This window comes from Manacus vitellinus, unplaced genomic scaffold, assembly GCF_001715985.3.
Source record: "Manacus vitellinus isolate BGI_N305 unplaced genomic scaffold, ASM171598v3 scaffold_4_pilon, whole genome shotgun sequence".
In the NCBI taxonomy this organism is placed as follows: Eukaryota; Metazoa; Chordata; class Aves; order Passeriformes; family Pipridae; genus Manacus; species Manacus vitellinus.
The window spans coordinates 38,162,754-38,180,111 of record NW_021940604.1 but is presented as its reverse complement, the minus strand read 5'-3'; the positions used below and the strand labels follow the sequence as shown (position 1 = coordinate 38,180,111).

At 35.7% G+C, this 17,358-nt stretch overlaps 1 protein-coding gene across 15 annotated transcripts in view; it reads left to right on the top strand.

The window, feature by feature from the left end:
• RIMS1 (regulating synaptic membrane exocytosis 1) overlaps nt 1-17,358 on the top strand; it is a 197,313-nt gene that overhangs the window by 120,569 nt on the left and 59,386 nt on the right. For 11 of the 15 annotated variants that reach the window (XM_029962695.1, XM_018078203.1, XM_018078216.1 and 8 more), the window contains 2 exons: nt 7,770-7,882; nt 15,959-16,125. The exons of the other annotated variants lie outside the window; for them this stretch is intronic. In XM_029962695.1, the coding sequence (XP_029818555.1) occupies nt 7,770-7,882; nt 15,959-16,125 (280 nt within the window). The remainder of the gene's footprint in view (nt 1-7,769; nt 7,883-15,958; nt 16,126-17,358) is intronic. 15 annotated transcript variants of the gene reach the window in all.

The following is a 17,358-nucleotide window of genomic DNA, read 5'->3' as shown; positions in this document are numbered from 1 at the left end:
CTCCATGTCTGTGCTGATACTAGTGAATCAAACAACAGGTATCTAAGGCTGTCCCATGAAATGCAAAGTGTAGTCTGTCATGTTTTTAAGGCCACATTGCAGAGATATCCTATTTTTTTTTCCTTTTAGCTGAAAGTAGAATTTATATCAAAATCCAAATGAAGTTTGGAGAGAAAAAAAAAATGAAAAAAAACCCCAACCTTTTAATATAAAAAGCAAAATACTATGCTGCACAAACATTAATAATGCAGATTAACCTTTTCTAACCTTTATTCCTGAGTCCTGCACATCTTAGGAAATTCTGATCTGAATACAGGCTTTGGTGGGTCAAAGCCAAACTGTGAGTTGAACTTGATTCAAGGAATTTCCTTCTACTTTTTACTTTCTGAAAGGGTGAATGCTTAGGTAAAAATAGAGCAGCTGCTCTACTAGCTATACATTCCAACCCCAATGCCAAGCATACACGAATATGTTTTCACAATAATGCTAAAAAAAAGATGAAAAAGAAATAATATTTAATTTAGGCATTAGCAATCACAGGTTGTTTTTACAGGTTTAGGAGTATACTATGAAATGTTGTAAGAAAGTGCTAAGAGTGGTTGTTTTTGCAAATTATTTCTGTCATTTTTGCTTTCTTCAATATTTGTATTTTTCTCAAACAGAACAGTACAAATCAATCTTACCTGTTTGTTGATTATGCCTCTTTCAAGTTCACAAACCTTGTCCTGTGATTTGGGCTGCAATGGATGGTGTTTTGTTTAAAACAATGGACTTTGTGCAGACAAACTAGACTGCCTGTAACAGGTTTGTAAAAAAACTTGTTTCCACAAGATTTGGATGGATCTGGCCCAAGATTTGGGCGTGTATAGAAGGTGGTGGCATATTTGCATGCAGATTCCTCTGGTTCAAGGATTGCAGATGCAACCCAGAGGCAGAAAAGAGCTGGGCAAAAGAAGAGGAGAGGGAAGAGGCAGAGCGCTGGCAGTTCTGGGGGATCATGAACATCTTAAATTGAGCTGACTTACACTAGTAGCCCAGTGTCACTTCTGATAAGAGGTTAAAAGAATAGACAGTAGGTGAATGGGAGATGAGGATGGGGGAATTACAGGATATTATGTGAGAAGAGACAGAAATATGAGGGAAAGCATATACTACAAATGTGAACAACACTGACCAGATAAATCTGCAACAAAGCAATCAAGCATCTGTCCCACGTTATCAATGGGAAAGGTTGAAAGTCTTCAGCAGATTATGAAAATGCTGACTAGGTTTGATGTCAAAACCAGTGGTTTACTTTTTTTTCCAAATTTTAAGAGATATGTGTTTGTTTTCATGTTGTTTCATTTTAAATGGAAGCTTCTGTGTGGATCATCCTTGAAAATCTTTGAGGAAGAACTGAATGTTGCATCAGCCAGTTCAGGTTTTTATTTTGGCTTATCTTCCCTCTAGAGTCAGTTCTGAAACTCAAGATGGCCACCATGCCTCTGTGTGTACTGGGAGATCCAAGCTCATTTCCCAGCTTGAAAGTCTGACTATGTGCTTTGGTCATGCCTTAATTCTGACTGGGAGGAGGTCCAGAGCAGTATCAGCTCCCATGGAAAGGAAATCCATGTGCACAAGCTTAAAGGAGCCACAGCAGCTCTAGTCAGGTAGAGGGACCAGGGCTGCAGAGCAGGCTTCAGAGCCATCTCCCTTAATATCTGCACGTTGACATGAAGTACTCTTCAAAGTTGTTTATGCAAAGAAGCTGTAACAAGTTCTTTATCTTAGCAACAAATTGATTTTTCAGTGTTACTAACCTCACGTTTCAAAACATTTATCTGCTCATGATTCCAAAATTTTGTATGCTTTTTCAATTTCATGGTAGACTTTGCTCTGAAACCTGTCACAAGGATATTTTGTGCCTGCATATTGCAAAACTCACCTTGAAGGATGACCAGAAATAAACTGAAGACTCTGTATTATTTCTGAAATGGATCATCCTGGTCCAACACTAGTGTGAATTCTCTTTTCTATACCACACAGGCAGCTCTACACTAGGGGATTCTCCCATCCAAATCACACCATGGCTTTTTTCCCCTGCCTTTGTTATGGACATAAGTTCTGCCTAGTTTCTTCTTCAGCTGCCACTTCTCAGTTCCTCAAACCAGATAGTTTTTTCCCCCTGATTCCCATCCACAGAGCATCTAAGTAGCACAGACAGATGAAGCTCCTGGCTTTTGCTGAGTAGAAAGGCTAAGTGTACATGCTTCTAGGCTGCATTATGGCTGTAGTTGTTTGTCACTGTTCAGCTTTTTTACTGACTATGAAGACTAAAACTAAAGAATAGGTCAGACCTCTGTTGGCTTCTGGGATAAGTGCAATTCTCTGTTTCCCTGCTAGAACATGCTGGTTTTGCCCCAGAAACAGTTACTATAAAATAGTCTTTAGGAGATAAATTTTCACTTCAACTTACTTCTCAGTAGCTTCCTTATCCAAGCACTCTTTCTGTCATTTTACACTTCTAAACTTTTTCCTTTGAAGTTTGCATCATAAAGGATGTGTGATATGTTCTGGAAAGAGTTACAGCTATCTGAAATCTTGATGCAAATTTCTTCTTTAATAGTTCAGTTAAGACTTGGAGGTTTCCCGAGTTGTACTGTTTGCCTATACCTCCTCTTTCTGTCTTGATCATCTTCAGCAGAAACAAGGAGTGGCTCAAGAGAAAACTCTGTATTTGTTGTAGTCTCCACCATTACAGAAAATAGTACAGCCAGTGCTGAGGCATCAATAGGTTTTCTGTAGTCTAGAAAAGACAAGTATGATTATCAGTTTTAATCACAGACCAGATAGTGTCACCAGTCATTCTGGCATTAAACCCATGCTTGGGTTTGAACAAGAATGTCCTTTTAGACACTTTCACTTAATACTGCAAGTGATGGAAAACTGTTCCTATGCTTAATCACCTGACTTTTTAAACGTATGTGTTAATACTTATCTGACTTTATCAACCTTTTTTGTCAAGTGTATGAGTGGGTTCTTTTTAGATGTTATTTATTGACAAGAGTCACTGTTTTCCAAAGTCTGCAGAATGTAGAGTCTCTTTGATGATTGTTGTAATATGAAAGAAGTGGATACCTAAACAGTTAAAGCTCAGGAATTAAAAACTAGAGCTAGAAAGGCAGGTATAGGATTTTTACTGTTGCTTGCTAGTTCAGTATTCCTGCCTGTGTACAATCCTTATTTAAACGATCCCACATAGTTTTCATACATTATGCTATCAGCTTAATGGATGGTTGTTTATAGCATCATGACATTTAAGAAATTTTGTAATTTCTTAAAGTTTCGACCCCCTTTCAAACCTTAAATAGAGAAGTTTAGGCCTAAAAAATACTTCAGTTTCTTTTGTGCTGGTCGCTGTTGTTAGTGCTGCTTTTTAGCTCTCATTAATTTTCATAGAATTGGTCTATTGTTGATGCTAATGCAAATTTAATTTCTTTTAAAATCACATTTCTTGAATGGTTAGATTCACATTCTGTGGATAACAGAAATGTGCCATATGATACCTTCTGTCTACAATAGTTTTATTAAAAAAAAAAGAAAAATGTTATCTGCCCTACTACATTTAATACATCAGTATAGTATATTGTTTTTGTAGTATTATTGTTGTGTTATTTTGTACATAATTGAAAAGGTGGCATGTATTCTGAACAGTTAGGATTCTAGCCAGGTCTGACTTCTCTATCAGTTAAACAGCAGATAGGGGTTGAAACATGCCCATACTAGTTTTCTGAGGATAGGAATAAAAATGAGGGCTGTCAACTAGTTAATGCCTTCAGATGTAACTATAAATCTTACCATAGTGCTCACATATTAAAAAGTGTATTACTAGTACATAAAGTCTTAGTAAATAGATAAAGTGTTAGAAAGATTGTGTCTCTCTCCTTTAAGAAAAAACAACTGTTAGCTAGTCCTAATTTTCTCTGAAGTTAGATAGTAGGCTGAAAATGAGATCTGTAGCTATTTTCTTTAGTTTATTCCCTACTTCTTTTAAGTAGTGTATTATGGACTTGCGTATTTTATATTACCCCCAGTTTTCTTGCTGCTGCTGATGGAACTATATGACATGGAATGTCCCTTTGGTCAATTAGGGTCAGCTGTCCCACCTGTCTCCTCTCACAACCTACTTGGGGCTGTGGGGAGCCTGGACTGTATGGTGGGTTGCAGCATGAGAAATAGAGTGCTATGCAAGCCCTGCCCAGGAATTGCTGAAACATCAGTGTGTTATCAACACTTAGTCGCAACTCTAAACCTTGGCACCACGCAGGCAGCTGTGAAGCAAATTGCCTCCATCCCAGTCAGACCCAGTACACCTGGGATTACAGGAGTCAGACTGGTTTATAAATAGATTAATGGAATTCAAATACAACATGTTGATTCCATTCCTATGTCTGTCTTTTCTCTCCCGCATGGCTTGATTCTTTATGTACATTATTGTCTTACAAACTTCGCATGATTTAATAGTAGTAAAATCTTTGGCTATAAACTCTGACCCCTTATTTAAGTGGTCTGATCAATGAGTACTCTTTTTTCAATTACTTCTTATACTGATTGATCTCACATCTGAATCATCAGCTCTTGAAAAGGTCAGAGTTATAGCTCTTTGCAGCATAACTTCTGACACCAGAGAGTAAGATGCTGACAAAACTGTAGTAGTTGTAGTTACACCATTAATTTGAGATCCTTATGGTAAATCTCCATGTTTGTAATTTCTATGGCCACTGTACAATTTAAAGGTTTTAGGATTACAGTGCTTTGATCTGTAAATTAATGTGTAGTCTTATCTCTAAAGACCTCTAGGAAAAGCCCTCTGTAAATACTGATGCCCTAAAAGAAAGTATACCCTTTTTTTCTAAGAGGCAGGCTAAGTTCTTGAAGTATTTTTTGTGTCAAGTTTTTGTTACCTGTGGTAACCAGCTGTGTTCCAAGAAAGTAATGTGATCATATGGTGTTGTTACCTATGGTTGTTGCAGTTTTCCTATTGTGCTTTTGCTACCGTGTTAGATTTTTTTCTGCTTCTTGTGATTAACATGTAAAGGTTATACTGGGCTACTTGTCAGGCAGATGAAATTTTCCATCACAGAACTGAGCTACGACATATGCTCAGATGTACTTGGTAAACAAAGCTAAAAAGAACACAGCTGTATTTTCTAGAGCAGACTTAATGTTTCATATAATTGCATGCTTAGAAATAAATTAACAGCCAATTGGTGCTAAATTCCGTTTTACTCCATGCACAAGCCCAAATTTCTCCATTAGAGAATTTAGATTTACTTCACAGTCCCCATTAATTGTTCTCATGTTATTTTATATAATGATATCTAACAATGAAAACCAGAACATAAATGTGTTAAGATTGAGGATTTAAACATAACAAAAAATCAAGAATTACAGAACTGAAGTTGATTTACCCAATCTTGACTTCATTAATAATCTCTGAAACAGCATTTCATCACATAATAGAATATTCTTTCTCAGGCATCATAACTAATACAGACTAACATTATATCATACACATTCTTTAGTATAACATACAGTTGACAGGGTAAAGCACCTAAAATTCACACAATGAAAGAGTGATTTTTTTAGAGTAACTCTGATCTGTGCACCATACACAAATAGGGCTAAATTTTTAAAGGGGTCTCATTTTTCCCTCTGATTTCATATCCTCAGTCTATTTCATGCATGTATGACAGGATTAAGATATCAAATTTTTTACTCCACTCCCTAATTGATATATCTTAATCCTTTCATATCTGTCCTTAAAATACGAGGCCATCTTTAAAAATTTCACCTAAAGTGCTCAATTTTGCCTTCAGATACCTCCATGCAACTTCCATTGAAGTAATTGGAGCTGTGCCTGCATATCTGATGGTGGAACTGGACTCATTGCAATTAAGGTACACATTTACTGACATAATTAGTCATCTGGAAAAATTGCTGGGCCCAGTGTGACATTCTGCATGTGCAGAATTTGATAGATTAAACTCTGCGTGTGGGAGATTGAGGATTATGATAACTTTATTCCATGCCTTAAATTTGCAGTTGTAGCAGAATTTTAATGTAAATTGATGTATTTAATTTTCCTATTTTTAAATAAGAAATGTGGAAGGAGGACGTGAAAGCAACATACTTTTCACAATGATGTCTCTGTATATTCTTTCATAACGAACCAGCACACAGATATTCTGCTATTTCCATATTTACAGATGGTAAATGTGCACACAATCATTATTTGGGCAGTGACACAGTTTAAAATATCCAATCCTGAGCTGACTGCTTTTTTTTTTGCCCTTGTACCTTTGTGCTTGCAAAGCACAAACAAAAAAATAAGTGTGTAAAGAATGCCACAGTTAACTAACAGCATAAAAGCCACATATGAGAAGTTCAGTACCTCTTAATTCCAAATACAGATCTTTAACAAATGTGATACAGTACTTATTTTCCACTGTTTTAAAATTCTCTGCATTTTGTAATTGCAAGTTGATTCCATGCAGTTTTTAAATTGCTGTCTCTCTCCCATCATTGGTCTGAGGTGGGCTGTTTGACTTTCAAAAGTAGTTGTTTTGGAGAGAGTAATATAAATCTGCGATTGACCCAAAAGCAGAAGATTTTGTGGAGGTTTTCCCAAATAAAAATGTGACCACAAATGCCAGCTTAAAAACTGTTAAACCACAATGAACGTAGTGAGTACTCCTGTGATTTAGTTACTGATGAATATTTGGGTCTAGTTCTAGAACTGTTAAAAAGTGCCAGTTCTCATGGTATTGTAGTTCCAGTATTGCTTTGCATTTACAGTGTTCCAAATTTAAGAATACATAGTCCCCTCTGAAATTTATTCACTACCACAAAGGTTAACTTATTTTAAGGAATCCTTAAATAAGCCCCCAGAGGCTTTTGCACTACTCTCTCTGTTAGTGCAAGGTCATCTACCTGTGGCAGGCACAGTCAATATTAATTGACAATTAATTAATTAATTGAGTTAATTAATTAACTTGTTCGAATTGAAGAAGATGCTCTTTATAGCCCCCCAGCTTCTTGAAAGCTTAAGATAAGACTTCTGTTTTTAATAAAACACTGCTATAGGAAAATTTAAAACACAAGAAAAAATAAATTATTTGAAATAAAGGTGAACCTTTGAAAGCAAAGTAGTGATTTTAAAGGATTTTTGTTTAAAAAAAAGCTACAAAAATACTGGTTTTTTGATATGACTGGTTGAATGAAGATATTATTCCTCTCAAATAGTCTGTAGCTATGGCAAGCAGTTATGTTTCAAGATAGTAGTAGGAGTTAATTACTTTAAAAATAAATTTTAATACCTGTTCAATGGATTAGTGCTTGGAATGCCAGTGTAATATTTTATACATTTAAGCAAATACATTGTTAGATGATCATGGATTTATGTCCCCTGCATCCAGAATATTTAACAGGTTTATAATTCAGCTATCAGCTAAATTCTTTCACTCTTTTCATATTTGTTGCACCAGCTTGATTATGTGTAGGAATTGGGATGTCTGCCCATTTTCAGGTAAAGACTCTCGCAATGGAAATGGTTGATTTCTTGACATTAGTGTTCCCTTGTTCTGTGCTGACACCCTGCTTGTTCTACATGTTTGTACATTTCTTTGTTTCGTGAAAATGGAAATAAGCTAAAATTGTTGCTAAACCATTTGTTCTTTTCCAAAAATTTTTCACTATTTTTAATTGATCTTCATTGTGTGTTTTTGCAGCAAGCTTAGTAGTGGAAGAGCGAACGAGACAGATGAAAATGAAAGTGCACCGTTATAATCAGACATCAGGGTCTGGTTCTAGCCAAGAACATGAGCGTGAGCAATATACCAAGGTAAAGTCAGTAGTAATGGAATGATACTTTGGCCTGAAAATTGAGGGCATAAACCTGTTTATTTAAAATATTATATAACCTTCAAGAACACTGTGTTTTAAAGCCTGGCAGAAATGTCTTCAAGTAATAGCTTTTTAACATCATTTTTGCCCCCCTCTGATGTGCATTAAACTTAGTCCTTGATGTCACCTAAAAGGAACCTGTAGATAACAAAACACTTCAAACTTAATTCAAGGAAGAAAGATCCTTCAATAGCTGTCAAACAAAGCCATATGACCTCTAGTTTAGGAAGGCCCTGACCTGCAAATCCCTTGAGGCTGGAAAAGTAGGCCACGAAAGTATCATGGTATGTTGGCCCTACTCTAGGCCCTTGCTGATATCTGATGTGTAGAGAGCTAGGCAGAATTAGATCCAATCCCATGCAGCTGTTCTCATATTTCTATAATTTTTTGCATCCTAATAATGTCATAGATAAAGTATTTCCTTTCTTGAAACACATACTGATTAATTTGATCTCCTTTTGTAATAAAAGCGTAAAGATTTTTTGTGATAATGAAGTATACTTAAAATTATGTTAATGATGTTATATAAAGGATTTTTTTTCTTGATAATGCTAAAATGATTATTCTATGACCTTGTAAATTTAAACTGTATAGGCTTCTAAGCAAATTGCTGTAAATGTCTTGCACATCTGCTCTGCCGCTTAGGAATCAAACTGTGAGGAGCTGGATGCTGCTGGAGACACAGGTTAAAATAATGGATAAGTGAGGTACTCAGCTGAAACAAAATCAGAAATTTATTTTGGAATTGTTAAATAGGAAATTGGGCATCTAACTTTTAATATGTAACAAATTTCAAAGTTTGGTTCAAAAACTTACTGCAGTTAAATATGCAGACAACTTTAGTACAAATGTTTCTGTTTTGACACCACCTCATTGTGAACACAAAACTTCCTCAAAAGGAAGAGAAACAAGAGAAACAAGGCTTTAGGTCCTCAATTGCCAAATTGTGGGATATGAGTGCTATTAAATTACCTCAATATTTGGGATGGAAACTTCCAGTGAGATCCTTTATCAGAAGCAAGAATTGGTATAATTAGAACAGCTCATTTGATGGCTTGGCGTTCCCTTCAGAAGTCCACTCAGGGCAAAAAGGTGAGATGTGCTGTCTGTGCAGTACTTCCCAACCAATAAACATGTTAGAAAAAACAGTAAAACTGGGGTTGATAAAGTTTGCTGGAGAGAAAGGTAATATGTAATCTGAGGACTTTTACCAGGATTTGACCAGAGATATTTGTTTAGAGTCAAAGGCCAGTTTTCTCATTTGGATTGTATGGGTTTACACATTGATTGAAATTTGTGTATTTTACATTATGAAACATATTTTTTAATCTCAAGTCTATAATACTTATCATAAGCATAATTTTTGCTCCCTGGTATGTTTTTCTTATTTGGTTAGTGTAGATCCAATGTATGGTTAAATACCTGTTGGAAAACATCAACCTTCAATGTTACAGTTTTCTCTTATCCTTTAGAATCTTGAGTTTTCTAGTATCTTCTTTTGTTTTTAAGTATATGTGGAAGTTAAATCAAAATTAAAAGTGGGATTAGTACTAAATAAAAAGAACACTGAAAATTCTTTTATTCAGAATTTTTTTCCAAGGGTATGAGGACAACTTTGAGGAAGCAAATTCTCTGTCAGTTGTTATAAGAAAAATATTTTTGGAGCACCTGATGTTCTGACAGGCATGTACTCTTTTTAATGCTAAAACAGTAGTAAGGAGAACGAATTAGTTGCCCTGGAGTTTAAATCTTTAACTTTTCATGTATTTTCTACATGATAATGCTTCAGTCCTAGAGAGGATGGTCCAAACTAGAATGAATTTCAAGTGCTGAGAAGAAATTATATTAGCCCATTCTAACACTCTTTATGATATTCAGTGATGTAGCTATTTGCTTCATATCACTATCGTGATAGTCATTCTTTTAAAAATGTTACCAAAGCAAACCTAATACTACTGTCTTTACCCTGAGAAAATGCTGAAAGAGTCAAGAAAATAACCTGAACAGATGAAGTTAGACACTCTAATGAAAAGGTAGTAAGGTGGTGCAGTAATGCTGATGACTGAGACTTCTAAGAACTGAAGACTATATCTAGTTTCTGCTGCCAAAATCTGTGAGAAGTCTTTGAAAGCTGCAGAAGAAGAGTTACTTTAAATAAAATTAAAAAAAAAACAAACCACAAAACTTAAGTGGTATAGGAAAAAAAAATATTAACTGACTAGTAAAGAAATGGCCATTGAAAGCAGAGTTTGTCCCTTTTTAACAGAAACATTTCTTTCTTTCCCAAGTATCAGTTTGCCCATTGCTTCAGAAAATAAATATATTCATTAGAGATATTATGCTGAGCTGCATATTGATAAAATATTCCCTTCTCTGTTTCAGAGCAATCAACTCACATGGATTTGATTCTTCCACTATTTTAGCATTTGCAAATATGCTTGTTTTATTTACATATAAAATTCTCTAAACCTCTCAAAAATTTTCCCTCAGTATGGACTGGATGACATTTGCAATAGTTAATTATGCATATACAAAATAATTCCTTAGATTTTCTGTTGTATTTAAACCAGCAGGTTTTTTTCCAGAGGTATTGTAACCTGGCTTTGCAATTTCCAGTCCATTTCTGGTGCATTTCTTCCATTTTTGTAATTTTTCCCACTCAGTTTCTCAATCTTCTAGTCTCAGTAAGCAAACAATAGTTTTCCAAGCATGCACCATGGAAGTTGTGTTTAATGGATTTTGAATAGGTAAATATCTGCTCTGCAACATCTGTATATGTCTTCTGGCACTCTGTGGATTTACTCCTGTACTGGTTGGATTTCACAAAATTCAGTGGGGTCCATTCATTCAACTCATGGACTTCACTGGAGTTTCCTCATAGTTTGACTTGCCCATATTTACTGTTCCCTCTAGGAAGCTGAGTAGTGTTCAAAGTAGTTTAGTTGGATACAATTATGAGAATAGTTATTTAGAATCACTGATGCTTAGTGGGCTCTCGAGCATTATGTGAGCTGCTCCTAAGACAGATGCTGTTGGAGTCAGTGGTGAGTCCTGAACATACCAAGTTGCTGACTGCTGGGCTGTGATTCCTGGCAGCATTCAGAGGAACCCTATGTGAGCAGTAATAAAACTCAAGGTCGTTTGTACGAGTCAGTGTTTTCTGACAAAATTCCTTGTTAGAGTTAGGTGCCTCAAAAGATAGCTGTGATCTCAAGAGCTGCATGAACCTCTGGCTGAATCTAGGCCTTAATGTATCTGGTCTGGTTTTCTCTTTCCTCATGTTAATGTCCTCATTTTAATACCCATTTAATTTTCTCATTTAATTCCCTCATTTTAAGCACAGAATGAGGTATACGTTTGTAGAGGTTAGTTACCTGGGGCTATTTTGTAGTCAAAGGAGGGCACACTCCTTCAATTTTCAAAGCTGTGAAGTCTTGCATTCTTCATTGTTTTGGGAGATAAATGTAGAAATATAAATACTTATTAATATAGAAGATAATTTAATTATAATGGACTATTAAATTACTTCCAAAATGTGCCTTATAATCAATAAAATTGCAAACATTGTTAGTTGTTAAGGAGCTGTAAAAGTATTTGTGAAGTGCCCTCTTTTGGTTTATGTCTATGTTCTTCCGATTGGTGCTAACACATCTGCAGTTCATCATACCTCTTTTTCTCCTTTTTGATGCTGTAGAAGAAGCAACAGCTCCACAGGTGGTAAAGTGATTGGAAGAACTGAATTTCAGCTGTTTATAGACTACTGTCTTTGTAATGCAGACACAGAGAGTGCAGATAGTTTGGGCATTTGAAACTAGCTGCTATTAATGTTTAAAAACCCAGACCTAATCTTTAGTAATTGCTATCAAAGTTACTGCAAACTTCAGCAACTCTCCTAATGTGATAAATAATGCACCTTGGAACAGAAATATTTCATAAGCTTTAAGATCGAGAGTTGAAAGAGAAGTGCTTACACGGAACATATATTTTATTTTGAAGCTTAAAAATTATATAGTATTTAAATATAACATGTCAGGGGAATTTATTGCAAATAGAGAGCTACAAAGAGCAGTAGTTTTCTGCTTTGCAGTAGAACTGTATCATATTACTTTTGAGCCCAGGTGGAAACCTGAACGCATTACTTCACTGCAGATACCAAATAAGAGGGTCTTAGCCCATGATATTTTTTTCTGAATGATAAGTTCAGGTATATTGCAACAGTAAAATATTCTCATTTAAGAGATCACTGCTTTGTGGAAGAGTACTATTTACTTCTCTTTATATTTTAAGGGAAAAAGTATTAACTTCAAAATTGCTTTAATTTCATTCATCTGTTCGCTGAGATGACTGATTATCAGACTGTATGAGGGGTGGGTAGGAAATCAGTAGGAAAAGTGTATGCCCCCTGTAGAAGTTGGTGAATTGATTAGAAGCAGCAGCTATGGGAAGGGAGAGGTAAATCCCAAAGAAGTAGTAGCAAAATGTAAACATTGTAGCACTCTGCATTAACTTTCATCATCGCCACTTTTTGTCCTAACCTCTATTTCTGTGAAGGGAAAGGTTTTCAGTTTCTGAGGGAATTACAGCCCTCATATGCAGTAGAAAGGGGTAGGAAAAGCTCAGTTATGCCACAAAAATCTCATTTAGGAAGGGATGTTCCGTTTTCTGCGCTAGCTGTATGATTGCAATACAAAGGCAAGCAGAAGACATGGATTCAGTTTTTTCTTTGTCTCCTATCTCACCACAAAACTCTCTTTACCAACACATGAAAAACTGTCTTTTAAGCCAGTCTGATAGCTACAAAACAATTCCATTTTTTACAGACTGCTGGACTATAGGGAGCCAGACAGGGCGATGATATCTATATAGCCCTCACTTACAGTAAATGGTTTCATATTGATACTGAACAGTCATTCATGAGGCTTAATTGCTAAACAGCAACTAACACACAAACTGGGACCTCTAATTTTCCTCTTAGTGTCCTAACCACTAAGCTGCATGACCGTGCTTGATGCTTTCTCCCTCTCCCTCCTCCCCATCTTTCCCAGCCCATGAAAGGTGGAGCAAATTCAGCACAAGTGAAACAGAGTCTTCTTCCTGACTAAGTCCTGACATAGTCCACTGAGTTCAACTTTGTTATTTTGCTGTTGAATCATAAGTTGAGTACTAAACAAACAGCCAGATTCAGGTGTGGTTTGGGACAAAGGCCAACAGCCTGCACCTCCCTCAGTACTCAGAAAGAAGACAGGCTTCTGGCAGGACAGAGGAAGTTGCTGCATCTGGACTTGATGGTTCCCTCGATGGGAGAGTCAGCCTTCTCCAGCAGCACGTCATGGTTGCTCAGCTACCACATGAGTCTTCTACCATTGCAGATTCACTGTATGCACTCTCAAACTCAGAGGCACAAAGAGAATATGAACTTTTTGGTGAGGAAGAAAAGCAACTGAGCATTTCAAAGGTAGAGGGGAGAAGTCACTTTGTCTTCAGCAAATACAAATAAAACATTGAAGTATTTCTGAGACAGTCTCTTACCATGCATAAACCCCATGCGTTTGAGAGAGATTGCTTGGTTATATTTTAAAAAACCCAGTTTTTAAAACCTGACCTACAGAGGAACAATTTCTAGATATAATTTAAATGTAGAGGATGGGTAAAATACCTATTTCACTGAAGTCAACATATATTTTATTACTTAATGGGATGATGATTTCTTTTGCGGATTGCAATTCTGTTTAGCTCAATGGAAAGCCAGATCTTTCTATTTGTTCAGATATTTTTCATATTTTTAGATGTCTCATTTTTGGAGTAACTTGAAGGATTCTTTAGGAATTTTTTAGGTATTCTTCATAAAACATCAAAGCTGTCTCAGGAGTGGGGCAGTTTAACTTAAACTGGAAACAGTTAACCATTCAGATTTCCAGCCTCTGAAGGTTTATGTTTAGCTTAAGTAAAAAGTTTTCATAGCTTTTATTCTTGCTTTGAATTTTCTCTTGGACTTTATAAGAAAAAGATGACAACTTATTATGAGATAGACCTGGTAAGAATTAGTATACTTTGTGTCCATTTTGGAGAGGTTATTTTGCAATCTGAAAGACAACAAGCAACAAAATTGTTTAACAGACTCTACAAGCTGCTTCCAAAAGCTGATCTGAATAAACATGTCGGCATAGTCTCACCTTAATCCCATTGGTCATTTATACTCAGATAAATCACATCAAGTCACTTGGAAAGAGAACCTCCTGATAAATTCTTGCTGTAGTTGAAAATATTTTTGAATATAGAAGTTCTTGAGTCCTCTGTTACCCACTTTATTAAATCAGAGTTCTGCTGCATCTGTTTCCATGTCAATGCCTGTTAGACAAGTTATTTGAGCTCAAAGTTATCATGCTCCAAGCTATTCTGAAATCATCTGCAGTTTCATTTAGTATTTGAAGCTGAAAATTTACCTTTAGTAAACCAGAACTTTATCTCCTGCAGTTGTTTTTATTCAATTAGCCAGTGCAAGGCCCTCATGGGGTACTGCTAAAAGTTTTTACTAAAGAGTGTGCTAATACACACCTGCAAAACACACCGAGATAGTTAATTTGTATAATCTCTATTTCTTCTGCAGATTTCTATATTTACAGTTGGTGCTTGAAATCATCTTTATTCCTTCCCTTTCTCTACTCCTACTAACTTCCTCATTTTATCTTCAATATTTTACCAAGAGGTTTCCAAGTGTGCTGTGGAGACCTCAAAAATAGTTGCTGAAAGGCACTGGAGCAGGAGAAGATAAACCTGGTTTGAGGACAGGAGACCTGGTACATTCATCTGTACAAACTCAAGCTTATGTTTGCCAGAGTTTTAAAGTTAAGCCATGGCATTTCCTGACTGACTCAGCCTGTAACCCAGTGCCTAGTCGGAATTTGGATATTCACAGACTGTCACAGATTTGTGTATGATTCATAAATAAACTTTTATGTCTTGCGATTTTACAGAGCACAGATCTGGAAAATGAACTCCCTAGAGTGTCATGTCAAAAACTGCCTAGTTCTCCTACATGTTAATAGTTTTCCCATAACATACCCTGGGAAGTAGGCCATTGATTAAGTTGCTTTCCAGCCAAGAGTACCTTGCTCTCTAATGATAGTGGGTTTTTGTTCTGTGAACCTGACAATTATTTGATCCACATGTATATGTGAGTGAAAATTTAGGTAAGTGTGGCATTGCTAGGATTTAAGCCTCCTTTTATATCTGTCTAACTGATGTTATCAGCAATAAGAGCATTATCTAATAGGCAGTGTGGTGTCACAGTTGATTTTAACTAATCAAGCTTCAACTGTTAGCAAAGGTAAAATAACTTCCGTCCACATATTCCTCCTGCTGAGTCTTCTGCTAGTTCTAACATGTGTGGATGTAAAAGCAACTAGATCAGGGAACTGATCTGCCTGAAAACAAATACTTGCTGACTTACCTTTCTACCTAACTAGTCCTCTAGTATCACAATGCAAAGAGATATTTTGAGACAGAAAATGTACTTTTTCAAATTTTTTCATAGAACTTAGGAACTGAAATCAGTTCCCAATATCAGCTTCATGTAGCATTACATTTCGTTCAGGCTTATATGCAATTCTGTTCCAAACAAACTCTGTACAGGTATTTCATAGCATATATTTTTAATATTTTAAAAATTTAAAAAAGAGTCTGTAGTCAAATAGATGGTATGCATGTGCTTGAGATGTCTGTCCACTGCATAAATATTTCATTATTGTAGTTCCAGTGTATTGATGAACCAGCAGCTTATTTAATTTCCAATACTGTATTTTATTCCAAGTATCTTCTTTAGTCCATAAATAATGTTTGATTTCTACACTAGACATAAAGGCATTATTTAATGCAGGCAATTCATTGAATTTCATACAATTTTCTTAGATCTAAAAGCACTTAGAGAGAATTGTCATACTTAGGTCATTTGTTGTCTCAATAAATGTGTTATGTTTTGATGAGACTCCTCACCCTTTCTTTTCTTGATCTCTAGTATAATATACAAACAGATCAGTACAGAAGTTGTGATAACGTCTCTGCCAAATCATCAGATAGTGATGTCAGTGATGTGTCAGCCATTTCCAGAACCAGCAGTGCCTCACGCCTCAGCAGCACAAGTTTTATGTCAGAGCAATCTGAGCGCCCTCGGGGCAGGATCAGGTGAGTTCTCCATGCAGCTTCAATTATATCACACTCCCTCTTTCATTTAGTGCCAAAATATAACCATAAATCCTTGAAACCAGATAACCACAACATAAGAATTTATGAGAAATGTTATGCACATATTAACTGTCTTCTATTTCTGGCCTAAAATGACAATATTTTTGCAGTTGTCCATCTAAAACTGAAAGCAAACTTCCCATCAGGAGATAACAGATTAATGCAAGTATTTATGGCAAGTTGAACTTGACCACAGGCTATCATCTCATTGTTGCCCAAGAATCAGTGTAATCAATATGTCAGTAAGCTATTACAGGAGAAATATTACTAGATTTTTTAATTTAAATAATTTTTTCTCATAAAAGCTTGGTTTCTCTTTCTCTCAATCTATTTATTTTTCCCTACCTACCTGCTTTTATTTTGCTATTTTCATGTATATGATAAATTCCAATATTTGAAACAATTATTCATATAGTAATTTTGATATCTCTTGTTCAAAAGTCGATTAATTCATTTGCATTATCAATAATCAAATATATCTTCCATCCTTGATACTAATCTATTCTGTGTTTAGTCATTTTTTAGATGCACAGATTACTTTTTGTTTTCATTTAACTTGATGACAAAACTCCCAGCAGCTATAACAGCTGAAAGATTGGCTTGGTAGTCTTTGATTACATCTGCCAATTTCTAAACTCGCAAAAATTTGACTTGAAGTGTTATAAGACACAAGAAGGATTAGGAACTAAAAGAAATCATCCTTATGGGAAAATCAGTCTGATAAAAGTCTGAAAGGCATCATTTAGCACCTCAGAACACTCCTAGATAGACTAAATATCTGAGAAGCTCAACTGCAGACTTTTTGATCTGTTTATGCAATGGGAAGGGATGCTAGGGAAACTCAGAAACTGGCCTCTACATTTGAGCTAGGTCCATCTCATTTTCTTTTTAAGGAATGTTCAAAGTCATGTTTCAGATTGGTGAAGGTATAACCTGACCTCTGCAGTAATCCACAGTCCAGCAGAATGCTGCAGTGGAACTGTAAATGTATTTAAAGTCATTTCAATTCATGTCTTTAAATGCTGACTTCATTGTGTCCTAGCTTTTCAATGTTTATCTCTTAAAAAAAGGTTTATTCATACCAAAATACCTATATTTTCTTGATATTGAATTTTCTCAGCTAAACCTCTCACAATATCTTTGACACATTCAACAAAATCAGTTTTTTTTCCT